General features: G+C 29.4%; 1 protein-coding gene across 1 annotated transcript in view; it reads left to right on the forward strand.

Annotated features, from left to right (window-relative positions):
* LOC136990487 (thyrotropin-releasing hormone receptor-like) overlaps positions 1-23,563 on the forward strand; it is a 90,868-nt gene that overhangs the window by 56,325 nt on the left and 10,980 nt on the right. Inside the window, exon 2 of the mRNA XM_067288872.1 lies at positions 17,135-18,162. Within this exon, the coding sequence (XP_067144973.1) occupies positions 17,320-18,162 (843 nt within the window). The 5' untranslated portion in view covers positions 17,135-17,319. The remainder of the gene's footprint in view (positions 1-17,134; positions 18,163-23,563) is intronic.

The raw sequence follows: 23,563 nt of genomic DNA on the forward strand, positions 1-23,563 counted from the left end.
TGGGTTTTCAAGTATATAAATTAAATGAAAAGTATTCGGCTAATTAAATATTTCATACAATTTGTTTTCGAGTATGTACGTTTTTTGAAAAGATCCACATTTTTCAAACGACGAAAGAAATAATTTTTTGTCAATTTTTATGCATATTTTTTCTAAAATCCTTATCACATATCATAATAATAAAAAAAGTCGATCGATCAAATTACTTTTTGCTGTTACGTAAAACGAAGTTTGTTAGTATTGTTACGTGTATATCCGCCCTAGCCAATAAGCGAAGCGAAAGACCTTCGACTTTTACTGATTCGAATGTCTTTCTAATTGCACGACTAAAAATGTTTTTTTTTTAAATATTATTTTTGTGAGATTTTTTACTAGAGAATACACGATTTTCTTTATTTAATTGCAAAATTATTTTCACGTTTTAAAATTAGAATTACAATTAACTTGCTTAATTTATGTGACAAAAATATTTTACCGAATAAAATTAATAACAGCGAGAATATACTTTTATTAAGCAATAAATTTGCGACAATTTTCCATCCTAACTTGTCCACATTCTTTATTTTACTTAATTTTTTTAATATTATAATTATGTTTCATTCTGGCAAAAGATTTTATTTAAAAAAACAATAATAAAAGTAGCTCATTCAATATTAATTACCTAACGTAAAATGGTAAAAAGTTGACAAAATTAAACGCTCCAAGCAAGGATAAAAAGTGTTTTTCTTTTTAATTAATAGGAATTAAGAAAGAAAATTCAATAAAATATCTTATCAGATAAGCATGAAGAAGATTTTCTTATCTTTTCTACAAAAAATCCTATTTTTTTGCAGCGTGTAAGAGGTAAAATGACTTTGGAAAGCAGCAGGATTTGTCACTTTCTGGTATGTCACTTTTGCTGGTTTTCGGGATAACAAGGCGAGGATAATCTATTGATAGTTGACACGAGTCTAGTAAAATATTTTCTTCTTTAGGCCGAGCTAAAAGTAGATTTAAAACTAGTCTCTACATCTACTAGTCTACATAAAAGCATGATAAAAATTTTATAAAAATAGAAATTAGAATATTTCGAAGAAAGCTTCTGGTAATACCCTACTCATTTTAATATGAAATATTTACAATCGCTCTTAAAATGCCGTATAAAATTTATATTTGAAATATTTATGTAGGGCGGCCATTATCCTGGCAAAATTTAGACATATCAGTAAAAAACGAAAAAAAAAAATTATATTTTATGAACACCAAAAATACCTACAAACTTGGGGATTAAAGTTCAGTTTCAGTTTTTCAGGAAAATGAAAGGAAATGAAAATATTAGAACTTATAGAATTAAAGAAAAAATTAATGCAGTTACAGTTTATATTCATTATTACGAAGTTAATGATTAAATAATAATCAAATATAAGCCATAATATACTGTATAAGGTATAAATGTCTCGAGACTTATTGTATTTTTTCATCTTTTTTGATGTGTTTTATTGTGGTTTAGAATCTATATTTTACACATAATTTTTTTAAATTTTAGTTTCAAAATTATTGTAGAATAATATTAAATAAAGAAATTCTATATTTTAATTGTTATCAAGCTAGTGTAAGCAAAATAAAGTTAAGGAAAATTCCTTTAAACATAAATCGTCGCTAGTTTTATACGTACGATATCGAGCCTCAGAAATTACTTGAAATTGATGTTTTTTAACGATAAATGATTGGATAACTAAATGTAGGCGGAGAAAATTTATTTTTTTCAAAGGTTATTGTTTAGAAGGATTCAATTCTGATACAGATTACACGTTTGCTGATATTTCTCGTAGTAGCTCTCATATCGTTTCCTGTTCGATATTCTCTCAACGTTATTGTGTTTATGTAACACATGTAATACACACGTGTGTCACATCTATAAACAATGTAGACTTTAATTATATCCTTACTGTTATCAAATTTTTCACATTTTTAGATACTTCGGAAAATTTCATCCATAATTTAATTACAGTTTTATGCAAATAAATGCAAAGAGAAAGTCAGTAGCATATGTTTTGACTTTTCTCTAACCTACAGAATTTATTCTTTGATCAATAAACTTTGATTTTAATAATGCTACAACTTGTTTAAGTTTAATGCATTGAATGATATAATTATCTAATAATTTTATAGAATACTTTTCTAAATTGCTACAAAAGTTTCTTCATTCCTGTTTACACAAGTTGCAACAATCGCATCAAACATTTTGCAACTGCATCAATATTAAAACATTTTTAACTGTAAAAGAACATATACTGTATATAAACAATAATTTCTTAAATTATGCACTTATTTTAACCGATTTCCAAATTTAATCCCCGGCAACGTGTCACCGTTTAATTGAAGAGAATAATTGATTAAGCAAATTAATTTATATATCGTATTTACTTAAGCACGCTAAATAGGCTATTGTGTAATCTAATTAACAAAGATTATTTAAATTTACTAATATTAAACACAATAAGAATGTGACGAGCGTCTCTTTAAGAGGAAGAAGACTGCACTAATCCAAACTGAACTTTTTATTTGACGTTGTCGATCGGAGTTGAAATGCCCCGTCTTTCTTTAATGTCAGATGTCAAGGGATATTAGTTTTCATCATCCTTCTTCATCCGTTTTGTTTCTTACGACAGGACATCTCCTGCGCTGTCACTTCTAAACCTTCTTCTCTTCCCCAGAGGTTATACCAAAATAGACAACTCTATCGGAACTGTTCCTCCACGTCTTCCACCCCTTTTTTTGGCTAAAGGTAGCTTTGTAAATCTGATAAAACTCGACTAAAGTGGTCAAGATTTTTGAAATCACCCAATTTCGTTGTTTACGTTGAAGTAAATTCCTCCTAATATTAAGGTTTGCATCCTCCTTTACGGAGGTTTGCACCACTTCTTATAAAACGTCATTTTCAGTGTTTAAACTTTATTTTGGAATTTTACTTCGTTTATTTTAAGATGCCAAATAAGGTAAAAAGTTATTATGTGTAAAGTTGTCGTGTAACTTAACATAAAGAAGAGCAATGTTTGCAGAGATGAGAGTTCTTGAAATACTCGACACGCTTTTTCTGATGTTATTGCTCTGAATGTCGGTATCAAAACAGAAAAAAAGAAATTATAAACTCACGATTTTTCACAAAAAATTGTAGAATTTAACGTGGCTTTCGTTGATATATAATTTTAAAATCTAAGCTTCTAGTTTATAGGAAATGCGAAAATGAAGATAGTCGAGAAATAACCAGAATTGATTTCTCCGCTTAAATAAATGATAGAATTTTCGCAATTTATGCTAATTGTAATGTTCCAAGTTTGAATTTTACTAATTGTCATGTTTCGGATGTACAAATTAAACTAATTCTTAGCATCAGAACTCAATCGATTGTCAAACATATGAATTTGGACAAATTATGCTTGGAGAACGTTATAAACGCGTGACGATTTCTTTCCTTAAATATAACTTTAATTAATAGCTGTTTTCTATTTCATACATTAATATTCACTCTTTGCTTATCTCACATTTGTTATATACAGGATGGTCCAAAATTCTGTTATTTGCGAGAAATTTAACCACTTTTGCTACTAAACCACTAATTTGTGAAAGATGCCAGAGTCGTAAATTGTCTATTGAACAAGAAGGATCTCTCATTTTACATAATTTCTATAGCCTTTAGTTTTGTACTTAGATAAGATATAATTTAGTCCTTACAGAAGTTAACACTCTCTGTATATCTCATTCTTGATACTTGATATATTGCTCGAGAATAATTAAATAATGGGAACTGTGCAGGCTTAACTCTCATATTCTATCAGGTATTCGAAACCTTTTAAAAATTACTTCTCGTTTAGTTTTAATAATTAAAGATGTAAAACAGAGTTTAACTCTTCAAGTTGAAAAAAATCGAAAGTTAAACAGAGACTAAAGTCACAACTTCCATCCAATTATCCTTTATTATCAAAATAATGAGCATATCTAATCGCTAGTCTTTGCTTTATTCTTTCTAATAAATCAAGCGATTAAATCGATTAACTGATAACTAAATCGATATTTGCATATTTTTCGATAATTTATAAGGATAATGCCATAACTAATAACCATTAACTTAAGTTATTATCACAGCAGGAAGTTTTTAACACCTCCGACAGACACAAAGTTGAAGAATTTTCTTAATTTTTACTTTATTATTTATTATTTTTTAATTGAATAAATTGATTTTAACTTAAATGACACAAAATTTAAACAATATTTCGAGCTTAGATTGAGAAATGGACAGGAAGATTTAAGTAAAGAAGAGTTTAAGAATTTCTAATTTGCGAAAAGCTCCAATTTAACTGATTTAATTAAATCGAAATTTTTAGTTTTTCATTAAGTTCTTCGATTTTATTTTATTATTATTTTTTTTTTTGAAAAAATCTTGAAACTATCTTCTTAATGAGAACTGACTTCTTTATGTGTATACGTTCATTTGTCGTTTTCGGGTTATAAAACATGGCTTTCGATTGTCATTTTAATGAGATTCTTGATGTTTCGACTTTAAAACCCGCCCGAACTTTGATTGTAAAATTCTTATTGTTTTCAAATTTCCGAAAGTTCATTTCTAATTGAAGTGAAATTTTCGATTTTTTATGTAGTTAAATTTACGAGAAAACATTTAATAAGGAAGACTATTTCGAGAAATTTGACTCGTTCAGTTTTTTTCCCCGTCTTCTTTACGACGAATCTGTTACATTTTACTTAAAAGATAATTCATCACTTAACGTTAAGGTATTATTTTCGATTTTTTCGGTAAATTTAAACGTTACTTTTGTCTGTATAAAGAATTTTTAGAGATGCTATCCAAAAAAAAGAAAAAAAATGAATTTACTTAAACGGCGAAGAGCCAAGTTTTGAATTGCACGCTTCAGATACATCTTTTATATAATAGAAAAATTGTAAAATAAGCGAGATTTTCACGTAAAAAAACCTATTATATGTACTCCTTCATCCAAAAAATTACCCGAAAAATTGAAAGATATTTATTTAAAAATTTATAAATTTTTCGGCATAATTAAGAACTTGTTCAAATCTGCAAAAATAAGAATTTTCCTTAAAATCTTATATGATTTCCTAAATTTTATCGAGGCAGAAACTTGGTTTTTCTAATATTTACGAGATAAGATATAAAAATTAAAAAAGAAATTAAAGCAAATTTACAAGAAGTGGATGAGAGTGGGCCTCCAAAAGCGTACGAAAAATTCGCGACATGAAAGCTGGGGTAGAGAGAGAGAGATTAAAAAAAGAGATTTAATAGTGTGATGGACATTTATCTAGAGTGGAAATCAAAGTATTGTCGTTACACCTGTAATGTTGGAAGTAATCCGATTGTGTTCCTGTTCCAATGACTTCTTCAGTCACCTGCAGGCTCCAAAAAAGTCGTCTGGGAAATACTTAATTGAAAGTGTCACCGCTTTCGCGCTTCACTGCCTCCACTTCCTTCCTTCGATATTTCCATTACTTCTCCTAGAAAAATAATTATAAAAGTAACTGAGCCGTAACCCCGCACCGAAAAATATTAATATGATGAAACGCAAATTTAATTTTTTTTTATTAGATAAGCGTGACGTTTGATAAATTTCAAAAAAGTGACTAATTTTTAGTTTGTTTTCTAAGGATTGTTTTTGTATCCGGTGATGCGCACGGGGGATTTCAGCTTATATACTTTGACAACAATATAAAAGTTTGAATTTTATCAATTAAACTGCGACGAAAACAATGTTTAATTATAAAAAATGATATGACTTTTATTTATATTTAGTCTAGGAACAGAATGGCATTCGATTCGGAGGTGTTGTGGAAGTACAGATCAATAAAAGGCAATGCCTTCGCGACAGAAAGTCATCATCAGTCTCTGTCATCGTCTCCACCTCGAGTGGTCCTTTAATTAATATTTATTTTTAATCCCTACCCCAAATATCGCTTTAATTTAATCCAACACGTCCTTACACAAGGTCACGCACTTCTACATATTTATGTATCTACGAGAAAGGATGAAAAATCGAGGAAGGACATAAGTCGAAATTAATTACCAAAACGAAGATTGATTAAGAAGTGGCAGATGATATTAATAGCTTCTGTTTCCTTTACCAGAGCTTAATTTAACTCCTGGAAATAAATTTTGATCTAATCTCTTTATTTGGAAACTTCAAACGGAGTTAAGATACTGGTTAAATAGTTTCATTCGGATTGGTGCTGGAGTAAACTAAAGAATTCTCAAAAAATAATTGTGTTCTATTCGTTTATACACAAATAAAGAATAATTATTGACACTTAGAGAAATTCTCTTGTAGAAAAATACATTGAAAAGATAATAGCGGAGGGAATAAAAAGAAGAGATTTTTTGTAAACACACACAAAAAGAATTCCGGGATGTTGTTCGAGTGAATAGAATTTGTTGTACTTCTGTAGAAACCTTTTGCATTATGTGCTTTCAGGGTACAGAGTGAGCAGAATGAGATTACGTAAAGAGAAGTAACCTTAACTTTTCATAGAATTGATAAAAGTTAATTTCTTTTCTAGATGCAATTAAATTCTTCACTTGCTAAAAATTACTTTTGATTTTTTTAATCTAAAAAAAAAAACGTCCATAATCCTCTGACATAAATTTCTTCTTCGCTCCGATCTGACGATGAAATTGTCATTGGATTTGGAATTTATTCTCTCTTTCACTTCTTTTCTTGATGCTGTTCTTTCGTTTCTTCTTAATTTTCGGTGCAATTTTTTCAAATTTTTTCTGACAAATAACGTTATCAATTTTTTCTCTCTACAAACAAAGAGAGCTTTTTTGATCTTTGCCAGATTGAAGAAAATATTTTTCCAATGTTTCTTCAGTAAATACAAAGAATATTTGAAGATTTTTATTTCTATTTTTTTACCGAATAAATATTTTGACTCGAAATTTATGGTTTAAATTAAGAGAAAAACTTCGAAATATTATAAATATTTTTAAGTTATATATTTTTTGTATTTTTAACATAAAAATATAACAAAAATGCACCTGTTTACATATTTATAGATATAAAAATACCAAAAAATCCTTTGAAAGTTTCTTAATTTTTAATCTCAATAAATTTAAATTTTATAATGAAAAATTTAACCTTTCTTAAATAACTTTTTACATAAAAATTAATATTTATTTAAAGAATTGTTTTTTTTGTTTCTCTTGTTTTATTAAGAAGGAAATTTCTTAATAAAAAAAAACATAAAAATTTCGATTGTTAACGTAAACATCTGGAGGAAATTTTCGATAATTCGAAAATTGACTTCATCCGGTACATAACGAGTGTAAATATAAAAAGAAAAAGAAAAAAATATCCATAGTCACTTGGTTGATGGACAAGAAAAATAAACTCGTTACAAGAAATATCAACATAAAAAATTGATGAAAGGGAATAAGTACGTGTCTATATAAGTCGTAAATTGTTTCATCTTTCTTTAGTGTTATATTAAGGTATTCGTTGCAGTGATTGGACCCGTTTTGTCTATCTTAAGTGCAGTATCTCTAACTACAGACACTAGGAAAATGTCACGATCGTTAAGAGTTCATTCGTCTGTTGATTGCTTTCATTTACAGAAGTTAATGATACGAAAAATGATGATTGCACCTTTCACAAAATCACAACAAATCTGGTTATAAGTGATTTATTTATGCCAAAGTGAATACGATTGTTTGGTACACAAACATAGGTGATAGCCTGCAATTTTACTTATTATTTAATGAATGATTTTCTTTTTTTATTCATAAATAATTTACTCGATAGCCTGTTAAAGTCATTCCAGAAGAGGGGAGCGATTGCTCGTAGAAGCGAATTTGGAAGGGAAGTTTCTCGAGTGGTATACAAATAACGAGTTTTAGTGCCTATTGTTGTATTGCTGCGTGCATTATTTCTGTTCGGAAAGAAATGCTCGTTGCTAAGCTATCATCTTGGATGGATGATGAGATTTGATCAAATTTCTTTATATTTTGTTTATAGTAAATACTTTAAACATATAAGACCGGCTTCTCTCCATTGTGTGTAACGACGTATTCTTTTATGGAAGAAGAATTTATTGAAGAACTTAAGCTTTTCATGCTAATCTTATAGAGACTAATATGAGACTATTTAAATATTTAAGTCGTTTTGTAGCAATGCAAACAAGGTTTACACGACACATAAACAGTGGTATGGTATAAACAGAAAGTTATATCCCTATATTGGAATTTGGAATAAAGATTCGTTATTAAGAATTTAAATATTTCATACTAAAAAATTAAAAAATTATTATTTGTAGCCCAATTTTAATAATATTTTGAGGTCAATTCGCGCGTATCGAGCATCATTCCCAATGGGCAAACTTTCCCGAATTGTAAATACTAATACATACATTAATATTCAAAAAAGTCAAAATTAGAAACTCCATAAAAGCCTTATGACATTTGTAAATTAAAAAGAAAAAGGAAAAGCTTTCAGGAAAAAGTGAAATTACTTTTTCATTTTCATATACAGAACTCGAGTATGACTTTAGCAGTTAGAATTTTTCTTCCGTACGATTTATTCCAGATCAAGTTCTAAATGTTCTTTTTTAGAAAAGGAATGTGTTAAAAACAATTATGATACGTAATATTTCTACTTTCTGGCATTAAAACTAGCATCTGGAAGACATTAAACACTTCAATTCATCATCGTTGTACGGAGATTAAACGTAGTCTTCCAAACGTGACTGCCAGGCTATAAGTTATGCTCTATATTTAATGATGATGTTTATAGTCTGATGAAAGATTTAACTTTGAAATTTCCTTTTTGTTCCTTCGATCCTTAGAAAAAATACTCACAAAATATGAAGAAGAAAGTGAAATAAAACTGAATAAGAAACTTCCTTTTTAAACAGTAAATAAAGTTCTAAAGTGTAATTTTTGACTGTCTTGAATAAGTTTTAATCGAGTTTAGTTAAACTAATTATTTTTTTAATTAACTTAAATGCATTTTTAAATACACTATTAAAGCGTGACTAGAGATCAAAGCACTGTTTTTATTAAATCTTTTAAAGTAAACTTTTAACATTCTCTAAAATAAGGTCTATATTATGTACTGTACGACATAAATTGTACTTTGGTTAAAATATATATATATATATATATAACAATTTTGAAAAGAAAAATTTCTAAATATTTAAATAAAAGATATAGAATTTTATAAGTAAAGAGCAGATCAAAGATGGAAAGAAGTTGGATCTTGATACATCAAGATATAAGTTATTGGATTATACAAATACTTTTATAAAACTTTCGTTTTACTTTTTAGGTATATTAAATAAAGTATTAAAGATGTTTAAAAGCTTTTAAATTATAGTTTTGACCACGTTTCTTGCATGAATACAATAATTTTTAAATATTCATGCAAGAAACGAATTACACCCGATCCCATTGACGAAATTCTTGTTTATAATTTATATAAAAATATAATTGAATTAGTCGTATCTGTTTGCTTTAACATTGGAAGCGTTAGATGAGGGAAGGAGGAAAGTAATTGTTTTAATAAATGTTCTCCTTTGATAGCATTAATGTGACGAAAGTTAGCATAAACTTTGGTTTCTGTCGAATGAGCTTTCATCGTTTAAAATCTTAGATTTATGGCTTCTATAAAACGACAAAAGTAAATTACAGTCGAGCCAGAAAACAGAGATGTAATCTCTTTGTACTGTTTTACAGATTACAGCCTCGGGAAAAAAACGAAAATTAAATAATAAATTTCTATAGAAACAAAATTTATTTTTATTATTCTCTTATCTCCAAATTTTTATGATATCTTAGAGGATAAGAAAATGCGATTATTTTGTTGAAAAAATTCGACAGATATAATTAAATTCGATTATTCCTTCTTAAACCGATGATGATAATTAAATATAGAAACAGAGGAATAATTTAAGAAGAATCTCGCAATTTTCTCGTTTTTAACTAGTTTTTAAACTTTTTTCTTCAAGTTTTCCGGTTTAAATATTTTTAGAAATATTGAACGGATAGTAAATTTGATTGAATTATGCATTATCAGTTGTTGGTAAGCTCGCTAATTGACCTTGATGTTACGACACATGGCAACCACTTTACCATACCTCTTCACAATTTTTCGCTTTAAACAAATATTCATTAGTTAAGTAATTCTTAGAATGAGATTATAAAATAATTTCAAAATTTCACTTTTCTTCACCAGAGGTTGGAAAAAAATTCGATAAATATGCGAAAATTGAATTACTCAACTTTGCTCTGCGCGTTATACGACGTTGTTTACGTGTTATAAAGTAACGCAGTGGCTGTAACACTCTGAAACTGACTTTAATACAAAATTCCCTTTTAACCTGTGAAAATCGATACAGGTTTAAAAAGTAATTTGTGATGCGGTCGAAATATTTACCAATAAAGATTGTTTGCTTACCTTTAGAGGTCGGCTTTAAATTTTTATTAAAACTTAATATAAAAAAACCCCACCCCTTTCTGCAAGCTGTTTATGGAATGTAATCTCCGGGGATTGGCTGCAACACTCGACGAGAAATCTAATCTTTGATCAATATTTTGAAATCCAATCATGGAACAGAAGTGTGTTCAACGTGCTTATAATCGCTTCAAATAGCTGAAGAGCAACGGTTGCCTGGCAAAGTCTACAATAATGAGATCAAGGCAAGGGTTTGCGAAACTTCCAACACAACGAATTTCTACCTGTTATTATTATTACGATCCTTTTACTACGTTTTATGACAATGATACAAGGCCAAAACCGTATTGTATTTATTAATAATAGCCCGGGAGTGTTAAAAATAGAAGATTCTTTCGCGTCCAGTTGTAAATCTGAATTACTACAAGTGATGATGCTCTTGGGATATTGCAGTTCCAGATATTTATTGTATGATGACATAGAAATAAAGAGATATGAGAATGTCGTAAAATGACATTTCCAGTTATTTATACACTCTTCTGCTCTTATATAATCAAATAACAGCTTGTTATAACCGTAACTCATATGTTACCAAACCAATAATTACCTATAGGAGCTATAATACATTAACGATACAAACTCGCATAATTAATAGAAACTTTATTAAAATTACATTCACAATTATTATATTAACAATTATGCATAATTTATAAAGTTTTATTACATGAAGGGGATGGCTGGAAAACTAGTGCCGTGCGATATTCCACAGTTGAGCTAGGTATGGCTAATGGTTAATGATTGTATTCGCCAATAAAGAGTTGAAAGTCAAAGTCAATAAATCAGCTTTCATTTTACTTTAAATACAAGAGTTCTGATTGGTTAACTTCAATTTTGTTGGTGAACACAGCCATAATTATTGAGTTAAATTTCTTGATTATGGATTAAAATTACATTGACTGTATGGCTATTGGGGGAGACGGGACAATGAAAATCAAATTTCTCGTTGTCGGGTTTTGAGTGGATATAAAAAAAAATAAAGGGTATTTGTTGTGTACAGTTTTCCTTTCTATTCCTAAATATGATATAAACAAAAATACGTTGGGAGGGGAACAATTTGTCCGTTCAAAAATATTGGGAATGATAAGTCCTCTCTGTTTTATATAGAGTATAATCCTTTAAATGTATGTTCCTTTAAAATTAATAGCATGTTCGAAGTATTCTGAACGGTAGCCTGGTATTTTTATCATATCAATCACTTTATATTTCAATAAATTTACTAGAATAAAACATTCTCCCTACTTATACGTGCAGAGAAATGTCGAGTAAATTGTACATTTTAAGAACTTCACAGAAACTTTATCAAAGTTTACAACGTAGAGAAAATTCTTAAGAAGGATACTTCGAAGTTCCTTAAAAATTAATCTATTCAATGTAAAGGAATTCCTCCACAAGTAACCAATGAACGACACCACTAAACACTAGTGATGGGCTCGCGTTCGTTCGTTGGGGTGACAACGTAGTTTTTCAGATCTTCTTTGCCTGTCTAACACCTAAATAGGTGCCAGTTTCCCACAGAAGTTCTTCCGAATTGAATTCCCTATTGGCAGATCTCCCACGTGTTGCATAAATCCAATCGGAATTCCATATTGCAAATTTGAGCAAATTCTTAAAAAATTCTCTAAAAATGTATTTTTATATTGTGATATATTTATTCAATAAAGGAATACATCTCTCGAATTCTCTCTATTTACGGAAGATTTCTCAATTTATAAAGAGATAAAACTCTTCTTAAGTGAAGTAATGCGTAGACGTGTCAAATTTACTTTTAAGAAAAAATTCTCATTAAAACAGATTGTATGTACTCATTGTTTTTAATGAGGATTTGCTTTCGGAAGAGGACTTGTAATCATTAATGTTAGTCGCATTTACCATGGACAATTAATTGTCTAACAATTCACAAAGTAATCAAAATGGATTACGAGACGTGAATTCCTTATACACAGAATTCAATAAAAAATATTTTCTAAATATATTTTTTATTCTTTACATATTATAATGCATGAATGCGTGTGTATAAAATATGCTATTATGTAAAAAATTTGATATAAAATTATTATTTTCAATATTCTAACCGTACAAAGCTACATAAGACACAGTTTTATACACTTTTTACAAAATAAATATTGTCGATAAGAGCAGGTATATGCACTGATAGTTTGTTATTCGGGGATACTTTGCAATATATAACAAGCATCTAACAAACAGGCAGAAAGTAACAATACGGAAGGAACTTTCCGTCGAATCGCTATTATAATAAGTATATATATATATATTGGTTTGTTTCCTATCTTGTTTATTATAAAATAACTAAAATGTTTAGTTAAAATTCTAATCTCGTTAATTCTTGAGTTATTTTATTACTAATTTTTTCCAAAAAATGGGATAGGATTGATGAAATAAGACAACGCAACACGTGGGCAAAGGACTTTCTATGAGAAAATGACTCCTATTGACACGCGTAGAAAAAACTCGGAAAATTCCACGTAGCCAGTAAGTTGGTGAGGCGCGAACCCGCGACCAACTTCCAGAGTTTATCGCTTTTATCCACTCGAATACTGGTAAAACCTCCAAAAAATAAATCCCATTTGAAAATTTTCTATTTTATCCAATTGTGAAATAACAAAATTACATTTGATAACTTTTCTATAGAGATTTTTAGATTGATATTTTTAGAATTTCAATAGAATAAAAAAAATCCAAGAAAAAGGTCAACAAGAAGCATTTGGCGTGTTTAAACTAAGTCAAGAAAAATTGAATGCCTAAAATGATAAAAATAATAATAATAATGGTAAAGAGAGGAAAGTTTTGTGATTTTATACCAGATACAGATCATTAAACAAGAAAATTCGATAGAAAGAGGGAGGAAAATAAACCGGAAAAATCAGTGACGTCCCAGTTACAATTTATTCGAATATTTTTCCAAAACATTTCATTAAGTATTATATTAACAAATGTCTACTTATGATTTATTACACGATAAATATTTTAAAATTTATTTTATTCGAATATAACGTTACAATTTCTAAATGACGTACTGTACCTTGTAAAATATCCAGTCTAAATTTCCGACTCGATGATCTTGACGCGTCGCTCATCACCAGCGACGCGTCAAGGTCATTCAAGGTTATTTATGTTTGACTTATTAAACTTTAAAAAAGAGCAATTTGTGTTCGTTGTTGTAATATAATGCTAAACAATTTGATAAATGAATTTTATATTGAAATTAATTTAAAGTTAGGAATTTCTGACGATATTTGTATAGTAGGAAAGATGGTGGAGGCGATAATGGCGCCAGCCTATTTCTCTTGGTAACCCGGGATTGAATCCCAGGAATTTTTCATGACGGTCTATCCCGAATATTTCGGGCCCCATCTATCACCATCGTGGGCCTGTCCAAACCCACAATGGGCCTGGAAAATAGACCCTTTTAGTGCCCACAGTACGGCAAGAGTCAAAAATTAAAAAACCAGGTATAACTTTGGAAACACTAAAATTATGATATTTGTATTTAATTGCAAATGACTCTAACAATAAAATTAAAATTTATATGCAATTATTTAGTATATTTTATTTATTTTCTTGGCATTAAAACTATTCTAATTGTTCATTTAGCGTGTTTAATCTGAATAATTCAACTTGTAAAACTGATTTACATCTCGGCAATCCCCTTTAATGAGTGGATTTGGAATTTAGAAAGCGATCGATAATATTTTCTCCAACAATTATAATTAAAATAATAATAATAATAATAATAGTAAAAAAACGCAATAAAGAGGGGAGATATCATCAATCATCGCCATTATATTTTATCGTTCTTATGTCATTACGACCAACACGTGTCACTAATAAATTAAATTCAGATGAAAAAGAAGGAAGTGAATAAAAAACACCCACCTTAAACTTCCTGACATTACAAGTTACCATAATTTAAAATTTTGTGGAAATTCTTAAATTGGTTTCTTTACAAAATATTCCCGAATTAAACGTGTAGGAGCTCTAAATTATTTATTTAGATTATAACCAAAATATTCTAAGAACCTAAATTTAACATTTCAAGTAAATTACCCCTATTCAACGCCTTCTGAAAAGATATTTAGCAGTCAAAATGCAACAGAATTTAGTATGGTGACCTTTCGAAACATGTGGAAGACATCTCCGTAAAAAGATCTAGTACCAAAACTTGCCAGTGTGGCATTTTTGGCGCCGAAAGCAACATATAAAACAGTTTTATTTGTGGAGACACATAAAAATTGTGATTTATCGAGAACGTGTTGCAAATTCGGACTCCTCGAACGACAGTAGCACACTGCATGTAAGAAGCATCACAGTGGATCAATTACTGCCATTGCCTTTAGATTTTACCAGTATATCTGGGGGCTCTAGAGACAACATTGAGCAGTACCACCTGCATTGCTAAGGTCTCTAGTACGTGCCTTGTTCGAATAAAATGTTTGTTGATCGCAGCGCCAAAACTGCCATACCGGCGAGTTTTGGTACTAAACTTTTACAGATATGTCTTCCCCGCGTCACGGAATGTCACCATGCCGAATTCGGTTGCATTTGGACTGCTAGATATCGCTGTACACAGCTTTGAACAGGGGAGCTTTAATTACGATCATCCTGGTATTTCGATTATTCCAAGAATATTTCAATATAGAACTTAAATTTAATATTCAAAATATTACGAGTAATTTAAAATAGGCACATTATATTACCGTAAATTAGCTAATAATAAATTAAAATAATTTAATTTTACACCTATTTAAATACTCCGAACAGGCTATAATTTATTACTTCGAACAATAACCAAGAAGATTTATTCACGACACTTCCGTTTATCCGGAATGATAACAAATCATTAGTTAAATTACAATATTATCCCGTTATCCGGAGTTAAAACAGATTAATTCTGTGGTCAGTTGAAGTTTACAGTTTGTAAATTTTGAGTTATCGCTGCGGTCAGCATTAACAGAGCAGCATATTGATGCGTAGGATTGAAAATTACGAAAAAAGCGGATTTTTATTAAAATAAAACTAAATGAACACTCCGAAACTGCGTAAATCAATATAGGTACAAGTCGGCTCGACTTCTTGATAATCGATATGTAATTTTAATTAAAATTATGGCGGCTCGTAAACCTTTAAAACCGTTTCGACCAGGTAGCAGTTTAGAGCATTTCCCATCTGTTTAAATGGATAAATAATGAAGACGATGGCACCGTCCAAGTGCTGATTGCACTTTAATATATTGAAGCCGATAAGTTATTTATATTCGAGACTTAAAGTCGTGTTAGAAACAAATTGCAAATGGTTATGTGGCACATTAATATTCAAGTATTAAACTATTATACGTTTAAAACTTTAAGTATGTTTTAAAGCAATATGGCTTCCGTCTAATTTCGCATTTTACAATTCTGTAAATCGAATTTTATATGTTCTTGGAATTGAGAAAGATTTTTATAGTAATTTAAAGTGAAAATACTGAGTGAGTTTCTCGCCTACGGATCAACAATCCATTAGGAATTAGCCAAAATAAGAATTTGTCACCGGACTTACATCAAATGCTTCGTCGAACAAATTCGTGACTGGAATAATAATTTGTCAATCCCTCTGGTAGGAGGAAAGTTGTTGCTGCATCAATATTCTTAGGATTTTCTATACACAACAAGCATTAGTCTATGTCTAAAACAACATCAATTAAACCTTTTATCGAAGACAAATCCAGTTTATAATCTTTCTCGTGATAAAAGATTCACTTAAAATGGGCAAAATGTTTAATTTTACTTCCCCACACACGCGATTTAAGTTTAAAAACGATAAAAGTTCCTATCAAAGATGGCAGATTTTCATTTTAATTATAATCAAACGAGCAGTTTTAAGAGCTAAAATGCCAAAGAAATTATAAAAATTTCATTGTATATTTTTGTAGGAAAGAACCGAAGAAACTAGAAAAAGGTTTTAGTTTCTTGTTACACGTTAAACACTGTAATTTGAAAGATTGAAGGCGAAAGTGAAATGACGTCAGAGTGAAAGTTTAGTCAATGTCGATAAATGCAGAAATTAGAAAACAAGTAGATTCTGTGAGAGTGCCATTACGAAAATTATAGCTACGAAAAGCAGCCAGTTTAGAAAATGGATTCGTGTTATGACGTAACAATTCGCTTTAACAATACGCAAGAAAAGTTCCGATCAAAAGGAAAGGTTACGAAGCTACTGATGCTGACTCCACATTATTAATTAAGCCTACTTCCCGTGTTACAAACCGAACATGCGTAGCCATCAGTACAGAAACTTAAAGAATTTCTGGAAACGAAGCGAAAGAAATTATGCGATTCATACAAATAAAGTGTAGAAAGTAACGATTCAGCAGATTTTCTACCTCGTTTAACAAGCTTTTAATCTTTAATGGGAGAAGAAGTAGAATTTTTGGAATAGTTCTGCATCATTTTATAGTGTTTTTAATACTTGCTCATTGCCGTTGTAGAAGTAAGATGCGCGTAGATTAATTAATTACGTATATAAATGCATTTCCGTCGACTTAATCGTGAGTTTATCAGTTTGTTAACGTCTTGTTAGCGCCTTTCTAGTACAAAAAAGCATTAATTGACGCTTTCTCTTTTCTTTAGGTCTGTCTTATCTAAGTGTATATTGTACGTCGGACGTCGTCCTTGTTTCCATGGCAACGAAACCGTCATTCTGGGCAACGAGCCAGTCAACTCTCCACTCGCCGACTTGACGCCCAACTTGTCACTCGCTTCGTTTTCCTTCGACAACAAAACGTCACACATGTTGGATATCGGCGAAGAGTAGGATGAATTCTCACACTCGAGGCATCGTCTGCGAGGACTATAACGACACCTACGTCAACCAAACCGATTGCGCCAATGCCAATTACTCGGGCGCTATCAACGATACCGGCTCGGAAATCGCATACTTAGACCCCCATTACTACTCTATGAACTATAGGGTAGTGGGTACCATCTTTCAGAGCATCATTTTCGTGGTGGGCGTGCTGGGCAACATCATGGTGGTGATAGTGGTGATGCGAACTCGAACTATGCGTACGCCCACTAATTGTTACCTGGTGAGTCTATCCATTGCGGATTTTCTGGTACTGATCTCTTCCGTGCCTAACGAGATCTTGGCATATTACTTGCTGGGTGACGAATGGATATGGGGTAGGGCCGGATGCGCCATATTCATATTTTCTCAATACCTTGGTATCAACGTCTCTTCTCTATCCATCACCGCATTTACTATAGAAAGATACATAGCTATCTGTCATCCCATGAAGGCCCAAACGGTTTGTACCGTAAAACGTGCCAAAAAGATCATTATTATTGTTTGGTGTTTTGCCTTTATGTACTGTTCGCCTTGGCTCTTCTTGACCAAAACCAAGCCGCTGTATTACAAGGGGCACACGAATAAGGAAACGTGCGACTTCGCAATAAGGCGTAAAGATTACTTGACCTACTTCTTCGCAGATCTCGTCATCTTTTATATAATACCCTTGGTCATATCCTGTGTACTCTACGGCTTCATTGCCAAGATACTTTTTTCCAACGACATACCCAAATCTTCGGGAAAAACCAATGGAGTCCTTAATGTTTCCGATTCGAAAAAATCTAGCACAGTGGGAAATGCTAGAGTTCAGGTGAGTTTCCAAACACTTTTTACCTTCCTCCTTATCTATAATTATTCGAAATTTGCACTTTTATAAAGGAAACGTGTAAAAAAAAAACACTAGAAATCTGTATCGATTTTGAGCATTATAATTGATAAAAATCGAAGTTAGAGGCGTGAAAAGATAATTTCTTTGAAAAATTTTTCAATAAATTTTAGATAATTACACTTTACTTTTATCTAATTATCAATTAATCACCTCATAGAGTGACGCAGCTTCTAACATTTTTTATCGTTACGTATTTAAAAAACACCCTCTTCTGTTTGTAGTAGCGCGTCACAGTTTTCTAATTCAACTCAATAAATTCGTAAATAGATAATTCGGTATGTAAAACAAATTTATAACTACATCTGCAACCGTATACAACTAATAACAGGATGATAATGTCTGATTAAATTTACGATTTTAATTTAGTTTTAACGTTTAAACGGCAGAATTCGTGTCTGGAAAGTTTTAATTGTCATTTCTGTTGTCAAAAATTTTTAAAGTGGCTGTTAACGCACACGAATTCAACCAAAATGTACAGTTTTACAGACACTTTATGTATACAAAATGTAAAAAAAGTAATTGCTTATAGACAATTCTTGATAAAGAAATTTTCAACTTGCATTTTAAAGTTAAAAAGCATCGTTTAATATCATTTTTATCGATTAAAGTTTCATGAAATCTTCACGATATAAATTTCTTTTTTCATTATTTCTCAGACGAATTCTCTTCTCAATCCAACAGCAAATAATCGATTTTGATGTATGAAAAATTCCTGATGTTTGCATCTATTTATATAAAAAAAAACCTTTTCCTTCTTCAAAAATAAATTTTGTGATAAAAGTTTAAATATTAGCGGTTAACAAAAAAAAAAAAAAAAATTGAAGTAGTCACGTTTATTTTATAGCTAATAACGAGAAAATTTATGTTTTATTGCTGATAAAAAATTTATTAGTTGAAAAATTAATGTAAAAAGACTCCTAGTTACACTGGGTTTTCTGTATTTCTTTTCATTTTCTTCCTTTTTGTAACGTGAAATGGGAGAAATTTACTTAATTTCAGGGGGATTTGAGCTTAAAAATTTGAAATAAAAATTATTTTATTATTTTTAATTAATTAACATTTCATAAATTTATATATTTTCTTCTCTAATTTTATAAAATACATAAGTCATGTGAATATACTCTAATTAGAAGACATAAATTTCACAAGAAATATGCATAATTTATTGGCATTTAAGAAAAATATACCTATAAGAAATTTATTGCCTTAAAATATAATAAATTTATATTTATTTCTAACTAAAAATATTAAAAATAAATATTTATAATTGTTTAATCGTAATGCTATATATCGATAACATTGATCTTCGATGAAATTATAATTAATTTATATAATCATAATTAAACTTAAATATAATAATGTAAGTGAGGAAATGTAGATTAAATTTTCGTTATTTTACAATTTTCGGATAACTTTTATATACGTTTTAAAAAATTTATAATTAATTTTTTAATTAGCTGCTGTCAATAACCCAGCGATCACAATATGATTTTTAATTAATTTCTCTAACAATATATTAAATTGTATTTTGTTGTATAAAGTTTAATGAAATTGTAATATTTTTACGATTTTTTTAAATTTATGCTTTTAATCCATTAAATTGCATATATTTTATATAAATTTATATTTTGTATTCGTTATAAACTTAAAATTTTATCTAATATAATTAACTTCGCTTGTTTATCTACACGAGTAACATAAAGAGAAGCTTTAATAAACAATTTAAGAGCCTTATAATTAAAAAATTTCAACTTTAAATTAATTAACGAAAGAAATAACAAATCACGAGTTAAAATGCCTTTACAAGAATGAAATTTCCTACAGGAAAATTAAAATTTTTTACTCTATTCCGTCAATGGTTTCCTTAGAGTAGACATTATTTGATATAAGAATATCTGTGACGAAGATTTTAATTAAATTATTTAAGTAATCAGTAATTAATAATGGCCATTATCCGTGGTGATAGGTTAGAGTGTAACAAGATTATCTTCCAGCTATTTAAGGATTTAATCATTGTTAAATTGACTTAAACTTACTCAGGAGACAATCAATTATTGTCAAAGCGATTTAAATATTGTACAAAGAGACTGACGTAATGAAATTTCGTTGTTTTATTCAACAATATAATCATAATTATTATAGACTTTGTGCTGGAAAAAAATGCAAAGATTGTTAGCTAAATTGTCATCGTGAATTGAAATGCTTTCAATCATTAAAGCCAATATTGTAAGGTAAACAAATTCTGCATGATGTTTGAAAGTCACCTCCAACTTTTGAAAGTTTTGTTCTCCTATTATATATGCCCGAGTTGCATGAAACTAGTATTAAATTAAAGAAAAATTCGATTTTATGTTTCCGTAAGCACTCCAATTGGCTATTGTGTGTGAACTGTTCTGTGACGTTCTTAATGTTTTTATTTCAAAGAGCTTCCATATTGTCTGCTGTCTGCCACAAATCCCGTGTCATCGGCTATATAAAAAAATTGTCAACTTTTGGTGGCAATTTTTTTATTATCTTTGGATTTTTTCACGTTGATTCCTCCATCAACTTTGAACTTCAACATCGAGCTTCGGACCTCACAACAAGAATCAATTTTGGTTCTGCCTTGTATAGTTAGAGTTCTGGTACTGTACTGTACATAAAAATTAAATCATAACGGCACAAAATAGCCATCTTTCCCTCTAGGTATCTCCCTCTAATGTTTATAAAGTTTATCTAGTCTTCAGCTTAATTTTTTCCTTATAAGAAGCGAGCATTTGTATGTCAAATATGAAATAATCAGTCATCATAAAAGTACTGAATCTCGACTCGATATTTTCACAAAACCATGTTTAAGAATAGAATAAACAATTTTAAATGCTAATATTCACTTTTCTAAATGATGATAGCTTCATCCGATTTTGTAAAGTGCAAATAGATTCGATAAAAAAACATCCCAAATGGCTATTAAAGTAGGGAATCGGCGGGCGTATCGATAAAACTAGAACGTGAAATCGTTTATGCAAATTAATTTTTAGAAAATATCAGTAAAATTTTTTATATTTTAATTTCTTCTTACAGTTTATTTCTCTTTAAAAAATGAAAAAAAAAATGGTAGAAATATTTTAGAAATGCTCACTAAGCGTGTAAGCGGCAAGGATCTTGCGTGATATTGTTACAAATTATTATGGACTTTAATCGTAAATATATGTATATATTATAACGAATGATATAAATATAGTAAAACCTCAATTATCTGGGCACTGATTATCCGGTTTCCCACCTCGTGTAGTACAGTACATACAGTACATAACGGAGTGTTTAGATAGAAACAAATGACTATTTTAAACAAAAATCAATTATCTGGATATTCCGAATGGCCGGAGGTCCTAATTAATTCCAGATAATTGGGGTTTTATCGTATATATTGCTTAATAATCGCCTAAATTGTAGTTATTTATTAACATTATAAGAAAAATAAGATGAAAATGTAATCAATCAGGGAATAACTCGTAATAAAAATTGTCATTTTGCTTCGCTTTTGTAAAATTTATTACCGAAATTACTGAATTCGAAAGTGATTTTGAATGAAATTATTCAAATTTTAACAATTTTCGTTGGTATAATATTAAATTAAACCCATCAATAATTTAAATTACTTAACAAAAACCAATTTCAAGTTTTCTCAATGGTCTGGCCATAGCAATATTTTGTTTTTAGATAAATTTAAACCGATTTTTGAAGATTAAAAAAAAAAAAAAAAAAAAAAAAGTTTCACTTTGTAAATATGCAAAATTTTAATCTACAGAAATTTAAAATTTAAATATTCGAGCCACTTTAAAATGGTTACTTCAACATTAAATCGAGAAAATGATTTAATTTTATAACTTTTTTACGAGAATCTTTTTGAAAATAAATAAAAGGATATTATAATAAACATTGAAAAAGGTCAAGCTCTGGTCTACTAATAACTTTATCCTTGAAGTAACCTAATTATCATTAATTGCCTACGATTGACCACGTGACCGTAACTGCACCTCGGTTTGTTCTCGGCCACAACTTGATAAGTTAAAAAAAAAAAAAAAAAAAAATAGAAGTTTTACATATTAAATAAGTAGAAATTATTCAAAATTACGATGCAAAATTATGATAGATGAGAGTTATAAATTGGTTATGATAAATACTGACAATTTTTTCTGTATTTTATTTTTAAAACATTGTATTTTTTTAAATCTCACACTGCTATTTTATGAAATAAAATAGAGTAAGACGCTTATTGTAATTAATAAATCAGTTATCCATTAAATTAAGTTTGTTTATCTCGGATAAGATAAACATTTCGTTATCACTTCAAAGACTATAATATTTATACTTAAATTATATATCTTATACACGTTTAAACTTCATAATAAACGATATTTTATTCATTTAACTTAAATAAATCGAAACCTTTATGATGAACTATCAATACATTAGGAAACCTTTAAGATCTTATATAATGTAAATGTTCAATAATTAGTTTCATTTAAAAGCATTAAAACTAACACTTTAAACAGTTTTAAAGGTTCAATTTAGTTATTTTAAGAACTGTCATCGTCACATAAAGTTGTATAATGTGTAAAGAAGAAAGAATTCTTGCAGAAGGTTACATAAGCTTTGAAAAGTAAGTAATTCCCCTGCAAATATTAGACAGACCGATAATCGAAACTAATTAATATGATAAGGAAATAAATAAATAACGCCCCGATCATAAAAGACATATTGTAAGATGTCTTCTTCCCCTCTAGAGCTACTTCAATATTCGCGCCTCCCTCTTCAGATTCGTATGAACAAAAATATTTCAATGTTACTAGGAATATGACGACAAAACAATAAAGTTTTGTATAAATGAACAGTAATGGTAGCTGGTAAAATATCTGATATATAAATACATATAATGCTTAAGAATATATGCATTATGCATACGTACTGTGCAGTACTGTACTGTGCATTACAGCTAAAGAAAAATCTGAATATGAAACGTTGATAGGCCTACTTACAACGAATAGTGACGGATTTAAGATATTGGAGGCTTTTCTCGTTGCTTAATAATAGGGCCTTTTATTTAAAAAAAAAACATAGATAATCCTAAACTATACTCTTTTCAATCGAGCTCTTCTTACTGCTTACAGATAACTACAAACTCTCTTAAGGAATATCTGTAAATATAAGTATTATTATAAATAATCAGAATGACGGTATTATAAACTATATAAGTTATAATTATTTATATGATTTTAGTGCCTCGGTATCTTACCTCTAGTCATACGATACGAATGCACAATACATCCTATTATATAAAGGA

Source organism: Centruroides vittatus, unplaced genomic scaffold, assembly GCF_030686945.1.
Source record: "Centruroides vittatus isolate TY-2023 unplaced genomic scaffold, ASM3068694v2 scaffold_944, whole genome shotgun sequence".
NCBI classification, from domain to species: domain Eukaryota; kingdom Metazoa; phylum Arthropoda; class Arachnida; order Scorpiones; family Buthidae; genus Centruroides; species Centruroides vittatus.